Raw genomic sequence first — 16,597 nt, 5'->3', positions numbered from 1 at the left:
CGAATACAGCAGGTGAAGACCTTACCGTGAAATGCTTACTTACACACCCTTAAGCAACAATGCAGTTCAAGAAAAAACTACTAGAGTGTACAATATGAGACCATAGACCCTCACAGCAACAAACTGGTAAGGAGCATTATAAGAGATGGTGCTTGAGCTAGTGAAAGGAATGAGATTTGGTCACCACCAATGTTCCCTCTAAGCTGCTTGCAGCTCCCCAGGACTGTCTGCGCAGAGAAGCACGAGATTGAACTTCACTCATTGTCATATATGGATCTGGGTCATTCTTTGTTTACAGCATGAGCGGTCGTGAGTAGATGCGCTTGTTTTGAGATCAAAGCGAAAGCTGCATGTTGCCAAGTACGCACATTTGTTCATATCCTTCACTAGTTAGTGAGTTAATAGCCAAGTTATAGATAATTGATAGTCAGCAACGGGGAAGTGATAGCTTCCTACAAGAGCACAAAACCTGTGCGTTTCTAGAGATCTTTGAAAAGGAAGTCAGGTAAAGAGATTGTATTTTGAGACAGGCTTGAATAAGAAGTTAGCATAAATTCTGTGATTCTCTGTAATAAAATGGTATAGGAATAATAATGCATTTCATTTTGTCGTGGTTTCTTGAATCAAACATTCAATTCTCATGGAATGTAGGCTTACATTGAACACCACTCATTTGCAGCTACTGTAGGCTGAATGATAGAACAGCTATTTCCATGTCAAGATGTTATTGAAAGCATTTTCCCCATAGTTTTCTTTTTTAAAATGGTAGGCCACTCCGGTAGGCCTACATTATGATCAAATAGGGGCGGCAGGTAGCCTAGCGGTTAGAGCTTTGGGCCAGTAACCGAAAGGTTGCTGGATCGAATCCCCGAGCTGACAAGGTAAAAATCTGCCATTCGGCCCCTGAACAAGGCAGTTAACCCACTGTTCCCCGGTAGGCCGTCACTGTGCACAGAATTTTCACAACATTCAAGTTTGTGCTCAGTGGACCTGAAAATTGATCAATGCCAGAAAAAAATGCATCCGTTTTGGAAATTCAGCAGAAACTAGTCCAACCCCGAGAGCAGTGGTCACCAACCTTTTGAGTCAAGATCACTTTTGCAGTCAAAAAGCAAGCAGAGATCTATCGTTCAGAATTTTTTTTAAACTTAAAAAGAACTTTAACATACTAAAAACAGTTCTGTAGGAATGGAGGTTTGTGCAGAAGGCCTAATATATTATTCACAGCATATTGGCTACATGCCTGGCCTACCAATATTGTTCTTCTCAGACCACATTATATTTCAAAACTCAAGCTGTGATAACAAAATAGATCAGTTGGTGTTGCACTTGCGAGGCACAGCTGCAAGTGCTGTAATAAATTGAAAATGTGCTTTTTTATTTTACAGGACTGATGGTACCTGCATCTGATGATTAAGGTGATTTCAAGAAAACTGGGAACTCTGGAGAAAGACAAAAAACAAGGTCAAATCATGACAGTGACCTTCAGTCACAGTCCCTGCTCTCTTCCTCCATCTTTGAGACTGACCAGAAGGCCAAACCTGAAGGCCAAACTCAAGTCGCACTGCATCTTCCTCACGCACAAATAAAAGTTGTTCCCATGACCTGAGAAAGTGAAATATTCCTTGATATTAAAAATACACGACAAGCTGCTAATAATAAAAACGCAGATACACTTGGCTACTCACTTATTGTATCTGCAGAAGCAAATGGAAGTAGGGAGAAGCGCTTTTAAGCTTTGTAATAGTTTTGAACAAAAACAGTGTTGACAGCGCTGAATAAATACTTAAGACATTAACTCACTCTTTGCTGTATTTGATAGTCTCTCTCTGGTCATGGTTTTAAAAGTTATGAAATCTCACTTAGCCAAGTATGCTGTGGCCGAGGAAGCTGTAGGAACGGCGATTTGAGCGATCCGATTTGTTGGTTGAAAATGGGCACACTGCCTACAGGGCTTCTGAATCAAGTTCACCTACTGCCAAAAGCGCAATAGGAATAATACATTTTTAAAAATGAGCACAAGCCTTTCTCGTGAGCTTTTCTACAGAAATGTTTGGCGATCGACTAGGAATGCCTTGATGATCGACCAGTCAATCGCAATCAACCGGTTGGTGACCACTGCCCTAGTGACAAAATTGTTTTTCATATTGCAAGATAATACTTTTAATCGATTGCAAAACAAGGGAAAATGGGAGGCAAACAGAACCAAATCCAAAGGCTACTTGGCATACGATAAAGCTGTAGATTTACTGATGTCACTCAGTACAAAATTGAGTGGCTCCTTATTTTATCCCCCCAGAGACTCAGTGTAGATGACTAGTCATGCTTTCACTAGCATGTTCATCCTTAGAACCTTGAGGCAACTGCATTAATGCAAAGCCAAAGATATGCTGCTGTACAAGATTGGCCTTGAAATGTTACTGCATTAATCTACCCTTGCACTCTTCCATCAGACAGGTGTTCCAGACATTAGGCTCCTCTGGTTCCTGAGAGAACACGATCCAGCTCCTTTTCTCACAGTGACACCCAAACACCTCAAATTAACACAGCTCCTCGAGTCTGAGGGGGACATGGGTGGGATCCAGCACCCAGAAGCCTGGCACACTCCACTCAGAGCAGCCTGACAAGTGTGCCCACAAGAGCCCTTTGACGTGGGTGATAAGTGAGAAAAGCTTACTGTTTTAAGTGCCCACCTACACAAAAGTTCCAAACCCAGAGCTCGAACCCCTGGAAGTGGGCCACAACTCACAGCAACCTAACAAGTGTGCCTTTTGAAGTGGGAACAAGCTTAAACTGTAAAGTGAACAACAGGGCATGAGTAGTGAAATAAGTGTGCCCCAAACCTAAACCTTTTAACACTGACACAGGCCAATCTCCTGAGAAGTGTACCCTTTGGTGGCTTGATCTCACTTAAGGCAGGACATGATGGGCAATACTTCATGAGAAAGTGTGCCAGAGGAGTAGAACCACAGACCAGGATATCATCTGACCAAACATTTGTGCCAAACAGGACCAAATAGATCACTTAAGCTAAGACTTGGTTGTAGAGCTACTGATGTCCCTCAGTACAAGAATGAACACCTCATTTCCTCCCCACAGAAACGTAGATGACTAGTCATGTTTTCAGTAGCATGTTCAGCCTTAAAACCTCTGGCTACTGATGAATGTAAAGCCCAATTATGCTGCTGTACAAGATGGCCCTTGGATGTAACTGCATTAATCTACCTTAGGACTCTTCCATTGGACATGTGGGCCAGGCGTTCACATTAGGCTCTTCTGGTTCTGGAGAGGAATCCATAGAGATGTCAACAGGATCCAGCTCCTTCTCGCACTGACACACAAAGGGTTCCAATTGACACAGATCCTCTAGTATAAGGGGGAAGTGTTGGATCCAGCACCAATAGGTCTGGCACACTCCACTCACAGCCTGACAAGTGTGCCCTTTGAAGTAAGAGAAGTGTGCTCTTTCAAGTGCCCACCTTCCCAAACCCATGGCAGAAGGCCACATTATCACATAAGGCCCACACCCCTCAATCACAGCAGCCTAAGAAATGTGCCCTTTGAAGTGGCCACAGGATAACTATTGAACACCAAATGAGGGTCTTTGGTGATGAAGTGAGCCCTAAGATATGTCAACGTTCCCAAACCCACAGCTCTAACCCCTGGCACATGCCATATATCACAGTTACCTGAGACATGTGCCCTGTGGAGGACGTTGCCCACCATCCTGTTCTCATTCCACACATTCTGCCCAAGCTAATGCCTCTGAAAACATTAGTGATTTCAAGAGTCATCTCCGCCAACTACAGTATGTTCATCTTGAGGCAAGTGGCTTTTGGATGATATTTTACCCTCTGATTAAGTGTGTCATTTATAGTAAAATGGTGATACATTGCTGTAAGCACAAGGAACCTTAATATTAGGTAAGTAGCTGGTCACCTCATGTACTATGAAGTGGTTTTCATTCAAAAAGTGCTGAGTAAATGGACATCAATTCACTCAGGGATCGAGAATTCACATCATAAAAGCTGAGCCTTGGAAAGGTGTTGCAGACTTCAGGCTCCTCTGGTTCCAGAGAGGAAGCAATAGAGGATGAGAACAGGATCCTTGGACTTCTCTCACAGTGACACCCAAAGACCTCAAATTAAACACAGCTCCTCCAGTCTGCAGGGACAAGTGTGGGATCCAGCACTAAGAGGCCTGGCACACTCCACTCACAGCAACCTGACAAGTGTGCTTTTCAAAATGCACACCTTCCTAACCCCACACCTTTGACCCCTGGCAGTTAACAGACTATTTACAGTAGGCTGACAACAGTCCCCTTTGAAGTGGACAACAGGACCACACCTGAATGAAGTGTGCTCTTTGAAGTAGCCACCTTCCCAGACTCACACCTCTAGTCCCTGATGTGCCTTGTGGGAAACCATACACACCGCAAGCGCTAGCTTGAACCAATTGACGAGCTACATGGGATCTCCCTGAGAAGCGTGATAAGTGTGTCATTTTACGTCACCACATCCCATTATGCACACTTTAAAACCCACTGGCACAAGCCAATGTTTGCTTGAAGTTCAACAGTACTTCGTATGGAAATCTTTTACCTCTACTTTTTAATAATTGGTCATATAAGGCAATAGACCATATGTACTGCATCTAAACATGTTAATGAAAACATACCGCGTTTCCTTGTTCATCCACTGAATTGCTACCTGTAGATAGGGAGGGAAAACACATTACTCATGATTGTATTATACATCTATGATATTATAGAGCTATGATATTATACATCTATTTGTTTGAAACATTATCTATTGCATTACATGCATCAGATGTAATCTGTCCACAAATCAAATTACTTCTGAAAAGCATATGGTACCGCACAATGTGTCATGTGTTTCAGAAAAGAGACAGACATCGTGAAAAATTCAACCATTCCTTTTGACAAGTATGGTCATGTCTTCTCCAATTCCACCATCCATTACTGTCAGTCCTGTTAGGCTGACAGTAAGTACAATAACACTGGAATATGCTAAGGAATTTGTATCTTTGATTCGTAAACAACAGCTATTGAACAGTAACTTGATCAGAATAGTCAGACATGCTTTTAAATTTATTTATTTTTTAAGCACAATTGAGAAACACATAAGACGAGTGCAAAGAAACAGCTGATCAAAATTCTACACCATTGAGATGAGAGTTGAAATTCAAGTAATATTCAAAATGCCCATTCACCTAAAGCTCAAAACAAATGATCAAGAATGCCTTCCTAAAAGGAAATATTCCAGAGCAAGGAGAGGGTGTCCCAAATCACTCCACTATCTTCAGTATGACTTTCACTAGTGCTGCTGGTTAAGTGTCAGCCCTTGACATGCTGCTGCTCTGACAGAGTGGAGGGGACCAAAGAGGGAAAGGCAGACTCACCGAATACGTACACCATGCCGACGGCACCCCCTATCCCCATCAGGCCTGCTAAACGCATCACCATCTTCTTGGCATAGGCTGTGTTCTCCTTCTGTTTCTTGTCCTCTCCCTGGTCCTGCTTCTGCTCCGAGTCCCCATCCCCCTCTGGAGGGGGCTGTCCCTGTCAGTGCAAACAGCCAGGTCAAATTCCTTTATATTTCATAACACAAGCCAGCTAGACATTATATTGGGAATACATAGCTACAATACAGAATAGCTTGGAAAATAAGGAATTTGTATCATTTAAAGGGAAATTAGATTTTAGCATATGCCGGTAGCTAGTTCCAAATCAAACTAACTCAGTGACTTAAGACATTGGTCATTGATTCAAAAGATTTAGAGATTCAATTTAAAGTAAAATATCCTGCACTGTTATTAAACTGTGACAAGATTAATCTGTGTGCGTGCAGGAAATGCATTGGGGGCGTGGAGGGTATACCCGACCTTCAAAAGTTATTTTTAAAAATAATTTAAAAAACCTTGACAGATACCATTATCTAATGTAATGTTAGACTTGTACCTTGATGTGTGAAGAATAAATAGATGGTGGCTGAATGTGGAAGTATAAGCGCGTAGCTAGCTGTATATCTAGGTAAAGCTAGTTAGCTAACGTTGGCTTGGTGATGAATCCACTTGGTAGCTAGCTGGCTAATGTCATGATATAAGGCTCGTTTATCTCCTGGATTATGCCTGGATGTGTGACATGTGAAAGTAAGCTGGTGATTAACTAACGTTAATTAACTAGCTAGGTAACACTAACTCACTGGCAATTGAAAACAAAGATATGTAGCTAGCTAACTAGCTAATTATTACAGCTAGTAGCAAATGCAATGTTGGTAGGCTAGCTAGCTCGCTTGCGGACTGGATACAGCCAGTTGAATGACAGGGTCCATGTTATCCGGGATCCTTGGGACGTCACTGCCTCATTGAGGTGAGGGTGAAATGTAAATGGTTTAGCTAAGTGTTAGGGTATGGTTCAAGGTTGGGTTTTATGGTCAAGGATCCCGAATTGGAATGACATGGATGGCAGGATAGCCTAGTTCAACATGTTAAAAATCGGTGAAAGTATTGGTTCAGCAAATAAATGGGGTGTATAAATGGAAAAGAATAGTCTCGTGAGAGACTCGGAGGTTCAACAAACTGGAAATGACAACTCATGAAAACCAAACCAGCTAATTGATTAAGTGTCTCTTTGGCTTTTCTGTAGCATTGCTTGTTAAAATTATGTATATCTAACTAACGTGACCTAACCAAGCATGGAGGAATGTCAGCTAGCTAGCTTGACTCACCTGACTCTTCTGTTGCTGCTGAAGCCTCTCTTGCAGAATTGCTTGAGCGAGTCCACCTGTAGCACTGCCATCTCCTGTTGGCGGCTTCTCCGTGGAAAGTGCCCGAATCAAGTCCACCCCCGTGGAGTTTGAACCCCCTCTCCCTCCGTTCCTGAGCCTGAGGAGGCCCCTGCTCGCCCGGACACACATGGGGAACATCGACGTTGCCGACATCTTGAAAGGGACAGAGCCGGTGAACATAGCGCAAGTGAAAAGGACAAACGCGCCTGATTGGCTTATGTTACTCTGAGCGACAGCCATAAAATGCAATAAAAATCGTTAAAGGTCATGTGGAACAAAATAGGGCGGTATTTACAACCTTTTCTCCAATCGAAACAAAGATTTCGTTGACCTTCGAATACATCCCAAAATGTCCATCATTACTGATGGCAGTGCCCAAAGTCTGTTAAAAACACATCCCTGCCCTATAGGCTTTTACAGAACGGCAGTTTATATACTATAATGCAACAAAGTGTATTTTATATTCCTGTACCACTCTTATTGCCTTCGACCAGTGTAGGTTATATGACATGGCTTAGTTTGCACTGATTTGTCTTTCAAATGTTAAACTTTTAGACCCTGTTATAAATTGTGTTTTCGTAGAGCATAGCAACGGTCATTGCCATACTTTCTTGTTCATGTTGCTTCTATTTTGCTTCTCTATATCTAATATTCATGACCACTAGAGGGCAGCCATAACAACACAGTTGCTTGCATCTGCTTCAGGTTAGGTGTGTTGCACCCACAGATATAGAACGATTCTATTTCTATGGTTGCACCGACGTACCAGGGATGATTTGCAACTGTTGTATCTGTGCACCACTCTATTTGTGGACATTATTTTAAGGGATCAGTTGATCAGATTGTTCCTATACATCAACAAGTTTCAACTAACAGTGCATTATGCATAAAAGCAATGAAGAAAACAAATTAAGCCGCAAATATATAATTTATTTGTCTTCATTAAACAACGTTAATCAAAAAATGTTTAACACAAGAAAAAATTACTTGTTGACCACCAGTGGTAACCAAAACAATCAGTTCTTCACAAATGTTACATATAAAATTACACTCAAAAGTCACCTTACATGTTTAAAGCATCAAGCAAACATTGGTAAATCAACTGTTGTTTTTTTTGTCACATGTTCGATACCCAGGCCATTCAAAGGTAGCACGGTTGCTGTCTGTGTTCAGCTATTACATTAGAATGGTACCGACTAATTCAAAGGGTGCCTTTCCGCGGGCCACATTCTATGCACTGTTGGAACAGGCTACCGCATAACTATTGCATAGCTGTACTCACAAGGATCAATTACCATTTCTGAACAAAACAAAAGGAAATTAAGATAGTGTCCAAATTCATTGATTCTCTTATTTTGTAGTTTGTGTATGGCATTAGCAACAAGAATTCCCCTCCTCTGCGGCAGCCTCCTCTTTCCCCCCAGGCCAAAGGGGTGCACTGTTTATCTTGTTGCCCACTTTAGCAGCCTCACTCTGAACACCATCACTTCCAACACGCTTCTGTATTTCAGAGGCCATGGTTAAAAATGATTTCTCTACATTATCAGCATTCTTCGCACTGGTCTCCAGGAATGGAATCTTTAGGGATGAAGCAAATTCCTGAAGCAATCATACCAAGAAAAAGAGAGCGCAGAATTTTATGTAATTTATCACAACACAATGGAACAAAAGCACAATACCTATGATTGACAGTAATTTGTAGTTAATGAGAAATCTATTGTGCATTGGTGACACAAGCATTTTATGAATGAGACCAGACACTTACTTGACCAGTGGCAAAGTCCACTACCTTTTTAGAGACCAAGTCACACTTGTTTCCCACAAGCAACTTGGAGACATTTTCACACGCATAGCGGTCAATCTCCTCCAACCACTGCTTCACGTTGTTAAAGGACTCCTGGCAAAATAGTTGAAATCTTGTATGTATAGTTTTATCTCTGACTCTGGTACATTGCGATGCAATAGATGGTCAATCCAGCCCATAGAGAGGAGTTCAAATACACTGTATTACCTGATCAGTGACATCATACACAATGATGATCCCATGTGCTCCTCTGTAGTAGCTGGATGTGATGGTCCGGAACCTTTCTTGTCCGGCTGTGTCCCACTAGGAGAGATAGATCAAACAGTTTGAATTTACAAACAATCTTTACCACATCCCCATCACCAAAATGTACAACTGGAGTTATGCAGTTTGTCTTGTAAAAATGTATTTACAATTTGTAGTTTGACAGTCTTCTGTTCCATTTCAATGGTTCTGATCTTAAAGTCCACCCCGATTGTGCTGATGTAGCTCTCTGTGTAGGTGTCATCCTGAGGAGTAGAGACCACTGAGCAGTTCTATTATTTACAATGGGAGAATGGGCTGAACAAACCTTCAAACAGTGGTTAATTACTGGGTTTGATGACATTTTGCAGTGTCCTTTCCACAAAGGAAATGGCCTTCGCTTTCTGTTTGCACTAGACTCATTGCTATATGGAACAACACCAAAGATTGTGTGCATTCTATTTTAACACAATGCCTACCGCAAACCGCAAGAGCAGGCAAGACTTGCCGACACCAGAGTCTCCTATAAGAAGCAGCTTGAACAGGTAGTCGCTGAGGAATACATTACATTATTATTCAGGTTGATTATATCAAGTAGGATAAAAAATAAACACACCATTGATAGACCTAACATACACTATGGTTATTGCATACAAAGCAACAAAAAAGTGTCCCCAAGTTCAGAAAGCATTTTATTCTACCATAAACCTAAAGGGGCCTTAAACAGTAGCTACAATGTTATCCAAGACAATAGCCTACCTAAACATGACACCACATCCTACTTCAACAACCACACAAATAATGCTATAAATGCCATTGTCACTCACAACTCATAACTACTTACTATTCAGGATTCATGGCCAGATATCCAGATCCAGAGGGCAGAATGTAAAAGAAAAGGAATACAACGTCTGTGTTATCTTTGGCTTTTCACAGATGCATTGTGTTTCTGTCCTTCAGAGGGCAAACAGCACCAGCACCTTGTATGATGAGCCGGGAATCCTATCCTTTATTAAAGCCGAAGATCATGTTTCAATGTGGTCAGTACCTGAGTCTTAAAGCTGTAGCCTGGTTTAGCTTCAGAAATGACTGATCGCAGATCCCATACATTCATGCGCTGCCTCCAGGAACAAATAGGTTAAAAACAGGTTGTTTTATTCTCAAGATTTGGTTGAAGGAGTCACACATTACATGTTACAGTACAGTAGTCTAGAGTATGTTTTAAAAATCATTCAGTCTGGAAAAACAAAAAGTTAATTGAAGTTCAGTGAAAAAGGTTACTTTTTCATAAAAACATTTCTTCAGCATTGACAAAATATAACTCAAAACTTTTCTAAAAAGTTAAGACACTCATAATTTAAACTCAATACAAAATGAAAATACATTAAATTGAAGTGCAAATGCTACAAATATGGCCAGTTTCTATTTAGTCGTCTTGTAGTTGTAGTGGGATTTATTGCCCGTTTGAAAACCAAACCACCTAACTTTTGGATAGTAATGACAGAGGTTGGCAGATCAAATCTCATTCATACTTTCCACATGTACGTGCTGCTCTTTTTCTTAGTCATTTAATTAATTTGATCCAAATTAATCTATAAATGTGGCTGGTTATGCTTGGAATGTGTGTGGATGACCGGTCATTGCATACTTGTTAGAGGAAGCCTGCAAACGAGGCTATGTAAAACAAAATAGGAGCAGATCAACAGTTCGCTTACACCCAAAAAGCGTTTTTAGAGTATTGCACAAGTTTTCTCTGACAAACATACTTGCAATGTCCAGTCTTGTTTCATTCAGTAAAAAAAAATACCAAAAATATGATTTACCATAATTCTGGAACCATGACACGTGGATGCATTGCTCTTTTTAATCAAAAGTAACAATAAACCAGTCACTGGTTAGAAAGCTCATCTCCAGTATATAAAGATATTCATAATTTTATTTGGGCTTCCTGCTATTCAGTACTCTCTATACTAGTGGCAGCATACTCATTCTCAAGGTGAATCAGCAAATAGTATTAATGACATGATCTCGGTCCACGGGCAAGCACTTCACAGGTAGGGTCCGTGTGTGTGTTGTGTTCTGTTGGTGAACTGAGAGTTAAGGCGGTGGGTGGCCGTTGACCTTGTCCCGCAGGAGAGCCAGGGCATTGGTGGAGAAGTCTCGCAGGACGCTCACAGTCTCTCGCTGCATCTGCAGGGAGTCGCGTACAAACTCCTGCTGCGACTCCACCAGCTGCTGCACGGACTGGGCCAGGGCCCCCAAAGACCCCGACACGGCCCCTAGCAGGGCAGTAGTGGCCTGCTGCTCCTTGAGACTGAGGGAGGCACTGTGGGCTAGCTGCTTCCGGATTGCCCCCTGCCCCATGACTGACCCTGTAGAGGTGGAAGAGGAGAGAGGAGCAGGGAGAAAGGAAGAGGAGTGAGCTGGGTGGGAGGACGAGGAGGTAGCCATGGAGGAAGACACCGCGGTGGAAGAGGCAGCGAATCTGGAGTAGGTGCGACGAGGCTCAGCAGGGGGGCGGAAGGAGCCCATGTGCCGCGGCTCCTCTTCTAGGTCCTCAAATCCCAGACTGTCGTCTATGGGCAATACATAAACACGATGTGAATACACACACAGTTCATAGATGCATAATTACACGGAAACCTAGGTGCAAACACTTTTACCAACAACAAAGTGCGAGAGAAAGAGTTTTACCTTCATCGACTGGTTTCATGAATGAAAAATCATGAAATGACTGAGAAGGATCCCCTAAAAGGACAATAAAAAAATATGACAAAGATAATAATAATCAATACAACATGTGAATAGAGTGTGTTGAATGCATCAGTGTTGGGGAGAAAGAGCTCATGAGAAAAAGATAAACATTGTTCTGAATACAGGAAAGACTCACGGCCAAATGGCATCGGAGAGAACATGCCAAGATCTTTATCCGGAGTTGAGAAAGGAGACATAGACGAGCCCATAGCGTGGGGGCTGGTGACAGGCATAGCCATGTGATGAAGGCCAGCCATACCATTAGAGGTGCCAGAGGAGCGAGTCGACACCCCTGACATGTCACCAAAGTCATTCTCCTCAGTTTCATCATTCATACTGCCCATGGTGGCCTTGTTCGGAGGGGACATGGATAGTATCTCGTGCACCATTTTCTCCACCGGCGACAGGTTCTGGGAGATACGGACACCGTTAGGCCCTCGCATGGCCACCATCCTACGCTTGGCATCGCACTTTAGGTCCGCCCACTTCTTGACGATCTCCATGACCTCCCGTTGGCACTCGCTAATTTTGTTGATGTGAATCGCAATGTCCGCCCATGTTCGCTTCCTCAGGTCTGACGAGGCGCCTTGGTTGAACTTGCCTGTGGTGGGTGACAAAGGCAGATAATAGCACACCAAGGAATAAAAGGCAAGCAGGGAACAAGAGACAAACAAATGCAAAGCGAACATGTGTCTATTTTGAGTGCTTCATGCTGATCATGACCAAAGGCTTCACACATTACTATGCATAAACTTCGTAAATGTATCAAATTCATGTAATTTGTGCCCACAGTACACACTGAGGGGAGGTACTTACTTACGAGGATGTGCCTGTTTCTTTTGACTTCAGTCAGCAGCAGATGGACTTCATCGAAGGTGAAGCGCGACTTCCTTTTCTTCATGGGCAAGTTGCCCCCAAGTTCCTCTATTTCGCTATAGGTGAATTTAAAATTCATGTTGCACTCCTAACAGCCCTTGGCCTGTCCTGTTTACACGCCCAAGAGATAACCACCTATACCTGAGATGGCACCACCCTTGGCACTGTCAGCCTGGAGGAGAGAACAAAATGTAAAACGCACAACTGATAGGAATCCCTGTGTTATAAGAGACTATGTAGCTCAGTTCGTAGAGCATGGTGCTTGCAACGCCAGGGTAGTGGGTTTGATTCCCGGGACCATGCCTGCGTAAAAATGTATGCACACGTTTAAGTTGCTATGGATAAAAGCATCTGCTAAATGGCATATATTATTTATTATTATGCATATATTATAGAATAAAGTAAAGAGTGCATTGAATTTATAAAATGTTTGGGTAAGATTTTTGTTCTTTTTGGGAAAATAATATGCGTATCAATGGGTAGACCAGGGATCCATCCCTAAGTGTGCCTAAAACATGACTTCTGTAATGCATCAACCTCTTTATTAAAAAATTGTAGGCTAGGCATACATTCCAGTCGTCAGGACACCATTACTATTGCCAATAATACCTGACAATTGACATAATAATTCGTTGTAAAAAATAAAACTCTGCATGGGAATTAAATGTGGATACGTCTTTAAATTAACCATTCGTATAATTAGCAGCTTCAATATTACACTCTCTTGCTAGGCCAATGAGCATTATGCTTCCTGGTTCTTTGTTGAGCCCCCCTTGTGTACTTTACGCTGAATGTAGCCAACTACACTATTTTGCGGTACTTCGAAGGCCAGTGTTTTCAACCACGGTAAACGTGCATCCTGCCATGCAACGAAGGGGACAAAATACCAATTTGAAAACGAACAGAGATCATTACAAATTTGTTGTGGATTAATTGATAAGACAATAAATAGCGAGATTTTCCTACGCATTCTGCCTAGCTAGCTACCATTTTGAAAGAACGTTAGCTAATGTCGGTCGCTAGCGAGCTAACGCTAGCTAGCTAACGTAGGTCGTCCGCGTTTTTTGCAGATTGTTTGTTGATATAGAAACGTTAACTAGCTTAGTTAGTAATTAATCACCTTGACAAAATAGTTAGCAACAACAAATGTGAAGTTGTGATTCATTGGATAGAGCAGGAATTACCAATAGAGTGACGAATATTTTTTTTTTCTCCTCTTGCAGTGCAGCTTCATAAACTTCGCACAGACGACGAGAAGAACGCTGAGTTGCGCAGACTCTGATCGCGCATTTTCCATGACCTACAGGCGGCCACGAGCGCAACATTACGAAATCTTACCAGAATACGAATTTGGTATGATGCCAAGAATGGCCACATTACAGTTCAACGTGCATCAATCACTGCTACTATTGTTACATAATAACGTACAGTCTTGATTGAACGTACAAACACCCTGTGGTGACATTCCTCAACCAAATCATGTTGCTACTAAAACATATGACGGCCGAATTGTAAGAATATAGCATACACGAGCGGAAATCGGTCGCTAATCAATCTAAAACAAAATAGGCTCAAAGTAAATAATCCTTTATTTTCTTGGCTTCAAGAGACATGACAATACTTATGTAGCGACATTAACAACATATCATAACATAAGTAACGCTAGAGAGAAGTTAAACGACCACGAAGGGACTCGAACCCTCAATCTTCTGATTCGAAGTCAGACGCCTTATCCATTAGGCCACGCGGTCTACGAAAAAGATCACAATAACTTACAATTTAAGGCTAGCTTAATTTAATGATTTATATACAGAGTTACAATACCCGTCCATATGTATTTTGTATACAAATTATATTAATTATTCAGTTTGAAGTTTACAAATTAACACCACAGGGATGTAATAAGGGGAGGATGTGGGTCTAGCCTACTTGATATTATGACAATTAGGAAATTGTGTAATGGAAACCAAGTTTGACATCAGCTATATTGAAGTGCTAATATAGTCTTAACGAAAACTCAAACATGTCAATTGCTAGATACATTTAGCTGTCCAGTTCACAATATCAACACAAACTACATGAGAGAATGCAGTCTGCCATTAAGCAACTGTTGAGTTAAATAAATTAAAATGAAAAAAGAGCTATAAAGTGCATTTAAAAAAACGATTGTCCTCATTGACAGATACAATTCATTAAATTGTTCAAAGCAAAGCAAACACAGAATGTTGATCCCTTCCCAATTTACTTTGTTTGCCTGGTGACCACAAATAAGTAAGTGTTGTATTCAGCGCATGTGACAATAACATTTGATTTGATTTGAACAAGCATAGCAACCCAATTCCACTGATGCCTTCTGCATCGAAAGGGGACTATGGAGCCAGATACCTGCAAAAATGTTGAATGTACACTACCATTTGAAAGTTTGGGGTCACTTAGAAATGTCCTTGTATTTGAAAGAAAAGCACATTTGTTGTCCATTAAAATAACATCAAATTGATCAGAAATACAGTGTAGATATTGTTAATGTTGTAAATGACTATTGTAGCTGAAAACGGCTGATTTTTATAATGGAATATCTACATAGGCGTACAGAGGCCCATTATCAGCAACCATCGCTCCTGTGTTCCAATGGCACGTTGTGTTAGCTAATCCAAGTTTATCATCTTAAAAGGCTAATTGATCATTAGAAAACCCTTTTGCAATTATGTTAGCACAGCTGAAAACTGTTGTTCTGATTAAAGAAGCAATAAAACTGGCCTTCTTAAGACTAGTTGATTATCTGGAGCATCAGTATTTGTGGGTTGGATTACAGGCTCAAAATGGCCAGACACAAAGACTCTTCTGAAACTTGTCAGTCTATTCTTGTTCTGTAGATTGCTTAGGGCTAACAAGATAAAGGTAAACTGTGTAGGCAAGGAGATTGAATCTAAAACAAGTGTAATTTATCTTGGTGTGTCCCTAGATCAATCCCTTTTCAATCCCGGATTGCTGCCAAAAGTCTTTCTAAAATGGCAAACAAATGGACATTTTTGATGTCGTAACAATAACGTAAACTCACTCACTTTTCGTAAATTTCACTCACTCACTTTTCGCCTTGGTCCGTACAATTTACCTTATTTTAGCGCCCCAAAAACGTAATACTTCCAGATCAACTGTAATGTCAATACCATTGTAAAGCACAATTTCTACCCTTTCCAACAGAATCAATTACATGACCCCCACGCTGCCCGTTTCTCCATAATTGAAGAAGGCAATGAGCCCCGTCGAGTCTTTTTAGAAATGGCTGGTGGGGAAGCGAAAATAATGCGTGATAGTGATAGGTGTGTGGGAAATTAGCTTTTTTTCACTCGATCTGTCCAACGTATCACCATATTGCCTCTAAAATGTAAATAAAACACTATAAAGTGTTTATATAATGTGTCATTACATACCTATTTGAAGGTTTGTGTCGAATTTGAATCAGGTTTTTAGGGCGGTGCTAAAGTGATCTTAGAAGTAAACAGCAGCTTTGAGAATGATGATCGCATGCAGTGATGATGCAAAAAATGACTAGGTATCCCCCCGTCATTTGTCCATTTCTTGTTTTTAAAGGATGAGAGAAGTGCTACACCTGTTGGAGAGAGATTGTAAGACAGATATAGTTACTTTATGCGTGCTGTACGTTACGACATGACACATTACGATGTAACGGAGGGTACGTTTTTCCAACTTTTCTCCAGTACTACAGAGCCATTACCATGTCGATCAATGCTTGAATAGAAACGTTTTTCACACCCCAGATTTTGAAGTCAACTACAGTCCCATTAGTTTTCTTTGTAGCCTCGTTCGAATGTTGCGGTTGCGCACATTTGTACGGAATGGGGTGAGTTTACGTTAGATATTTTAACATCAAAGTGAAGAAAATGCTTGTCTCAACCTTGATTCCATGTCATTTTGATTATGTCTGCTCTGCTTGGTATAGTGGGCTATCAAAAAATGTTATCAGGTATATGCTGAATGTCCCCCCCAGGACCACATAGGAGTACTGGAGTTCCGGGAGGTGGGCTTGTTGCCTTTGGAGTTCAGAGTGGACCAACATAAACTCAATCATATCTTTGACATCTTAATGATC

At 41.4% G+C, this 16,597-nt stretch overlaps 4 protein-coding genes and 1 non-coding gene across 7 annotated transcripts in view; 1 reads left to right on the top strand and 4 right to left on the bottom strand.

Moving 5' to 3' along the window:
• The window catches only part of LOC118397205 (mitochondrial import inner membrane translocase subunit TIM50), a 28,566-nt gene extending 21,553 nt beyond the window's left edge, over positions 1-7,013 (bottom strand). The window contains exons 1-3 of one of the 2 annotated variants that reach the window (XM_035791737.2): positions 6,750-7,013; positions 5,422-5,581; positions 4,678-4,709 (exon numbers count right to left, since the gene is read on the bottom strand). In XM_035791737.2, the coding sequence (XP_035647630.1) occupies positions 4,678-4,709; positions 5,422-5,581; positions 6,750-6,989 (432 nt within the window). In that variant the 5' untranslated portion in view covers positions 6,990-7,013. Of the gene's footprint in view, positions 1-4,677; positions 4,710-5,421; positions 5,582-6,749 lie in introns of those variants that run through there. The other variant, XM_035791739.2, reaches the window with a different exon arrangement.
• LOC127908614 (uncharacterized) overlaps positions 1-16,597 on the top strand; it is a 78,366-nt gene that overhangs the window by 36,452 nt on the left and 25,317 nt on the right. The window lies entirely within an intron of this gene.
• LOC118397204 (ras-related protein Rab-1A-like) lies at positions 7,719-10,047 on the bottom strand. 2 transcript variants are annotated; one of them, XM_035791735.2, is made up of 6 exons: positions 9,905-10,047; positions 9,336-9,392; positions 9,027-9,122; positions 8,821-8,916; positions 8,575-8,706; positions 7,719-8,408 (listed from the first exon to the last, which is right to left on the bottom strand). In XM_035791735.2, the coding sequence occupies exons 1-6, from the start codon at positions 9,968-9,970 to the stop codon at positions 8,184-8,186; spliced, it is 672 nt and encodes a 223-aa protein (XP_035647628.1). In that variant the 5' UTR covers positions 9,971-10,047; the 3' UTR covers positions 7,719-8,183. The 2 variants fall into 2 exon arrangements, with proteins under 2 accessions (XP_035647628.1, XP_035647629.1); XM_035791736.2 differs by having other exon boundaries at positions 9,336-9,408; positions 9,701-9,954.
• LOC118397203 (uncharacterized) lies at positions 9,991-16,529 on the bottom strand. The gene is made up of 5 exons (XM_035791733.2): positions 13,671-16,529; positions 12,427-12,658; positions 11,747-12,211; positions 11,551-11,604; positions 9,991-11,432 (listed from the first exon to the last, which is right to left on the bottom strand). Exons 2-5 carry the CDS (start codon positions 12,563-12,565, stop codon positions 10,954-10,956), a joined length of 1,137 nt encoding a protein of 378 aa, XP_035647626.1. The 5' UTR covers positions 12,566-12,658; positions 13,671-16,529; the 3' UTR covers positions 9,991-10,953.
• Positions 14,165-14,237, bottom strand: trnar-ucg (transfer RNA arginine (anticodon UCG)). The gene has a single exon. It is a non-coding gene; the product is annotated as a tRNA-Arg (tRNA).

The sequence above is a fragment of the Oncorhynchus keta genome, chromosome 18 (genome assembly GCF_023373465.1).
Source record: "Oncorhynchus keta strain PuntledgeMale-10-30-2019 chromosome 18, Oket_V2, whole genome shotgun sequence".
Lineage (NCBI taxonomy): Eukaryota > Metazoa > Chordata > Actinopteri > Salmoniformes > Salmonidae > Oncorhynchus > Oncorhynchus keta.
The sequence above is the reverse complement of the archived record's forward strand: the minus strand, read 5'-3'. Positions and strand labels throughout refer to the sequence as shown.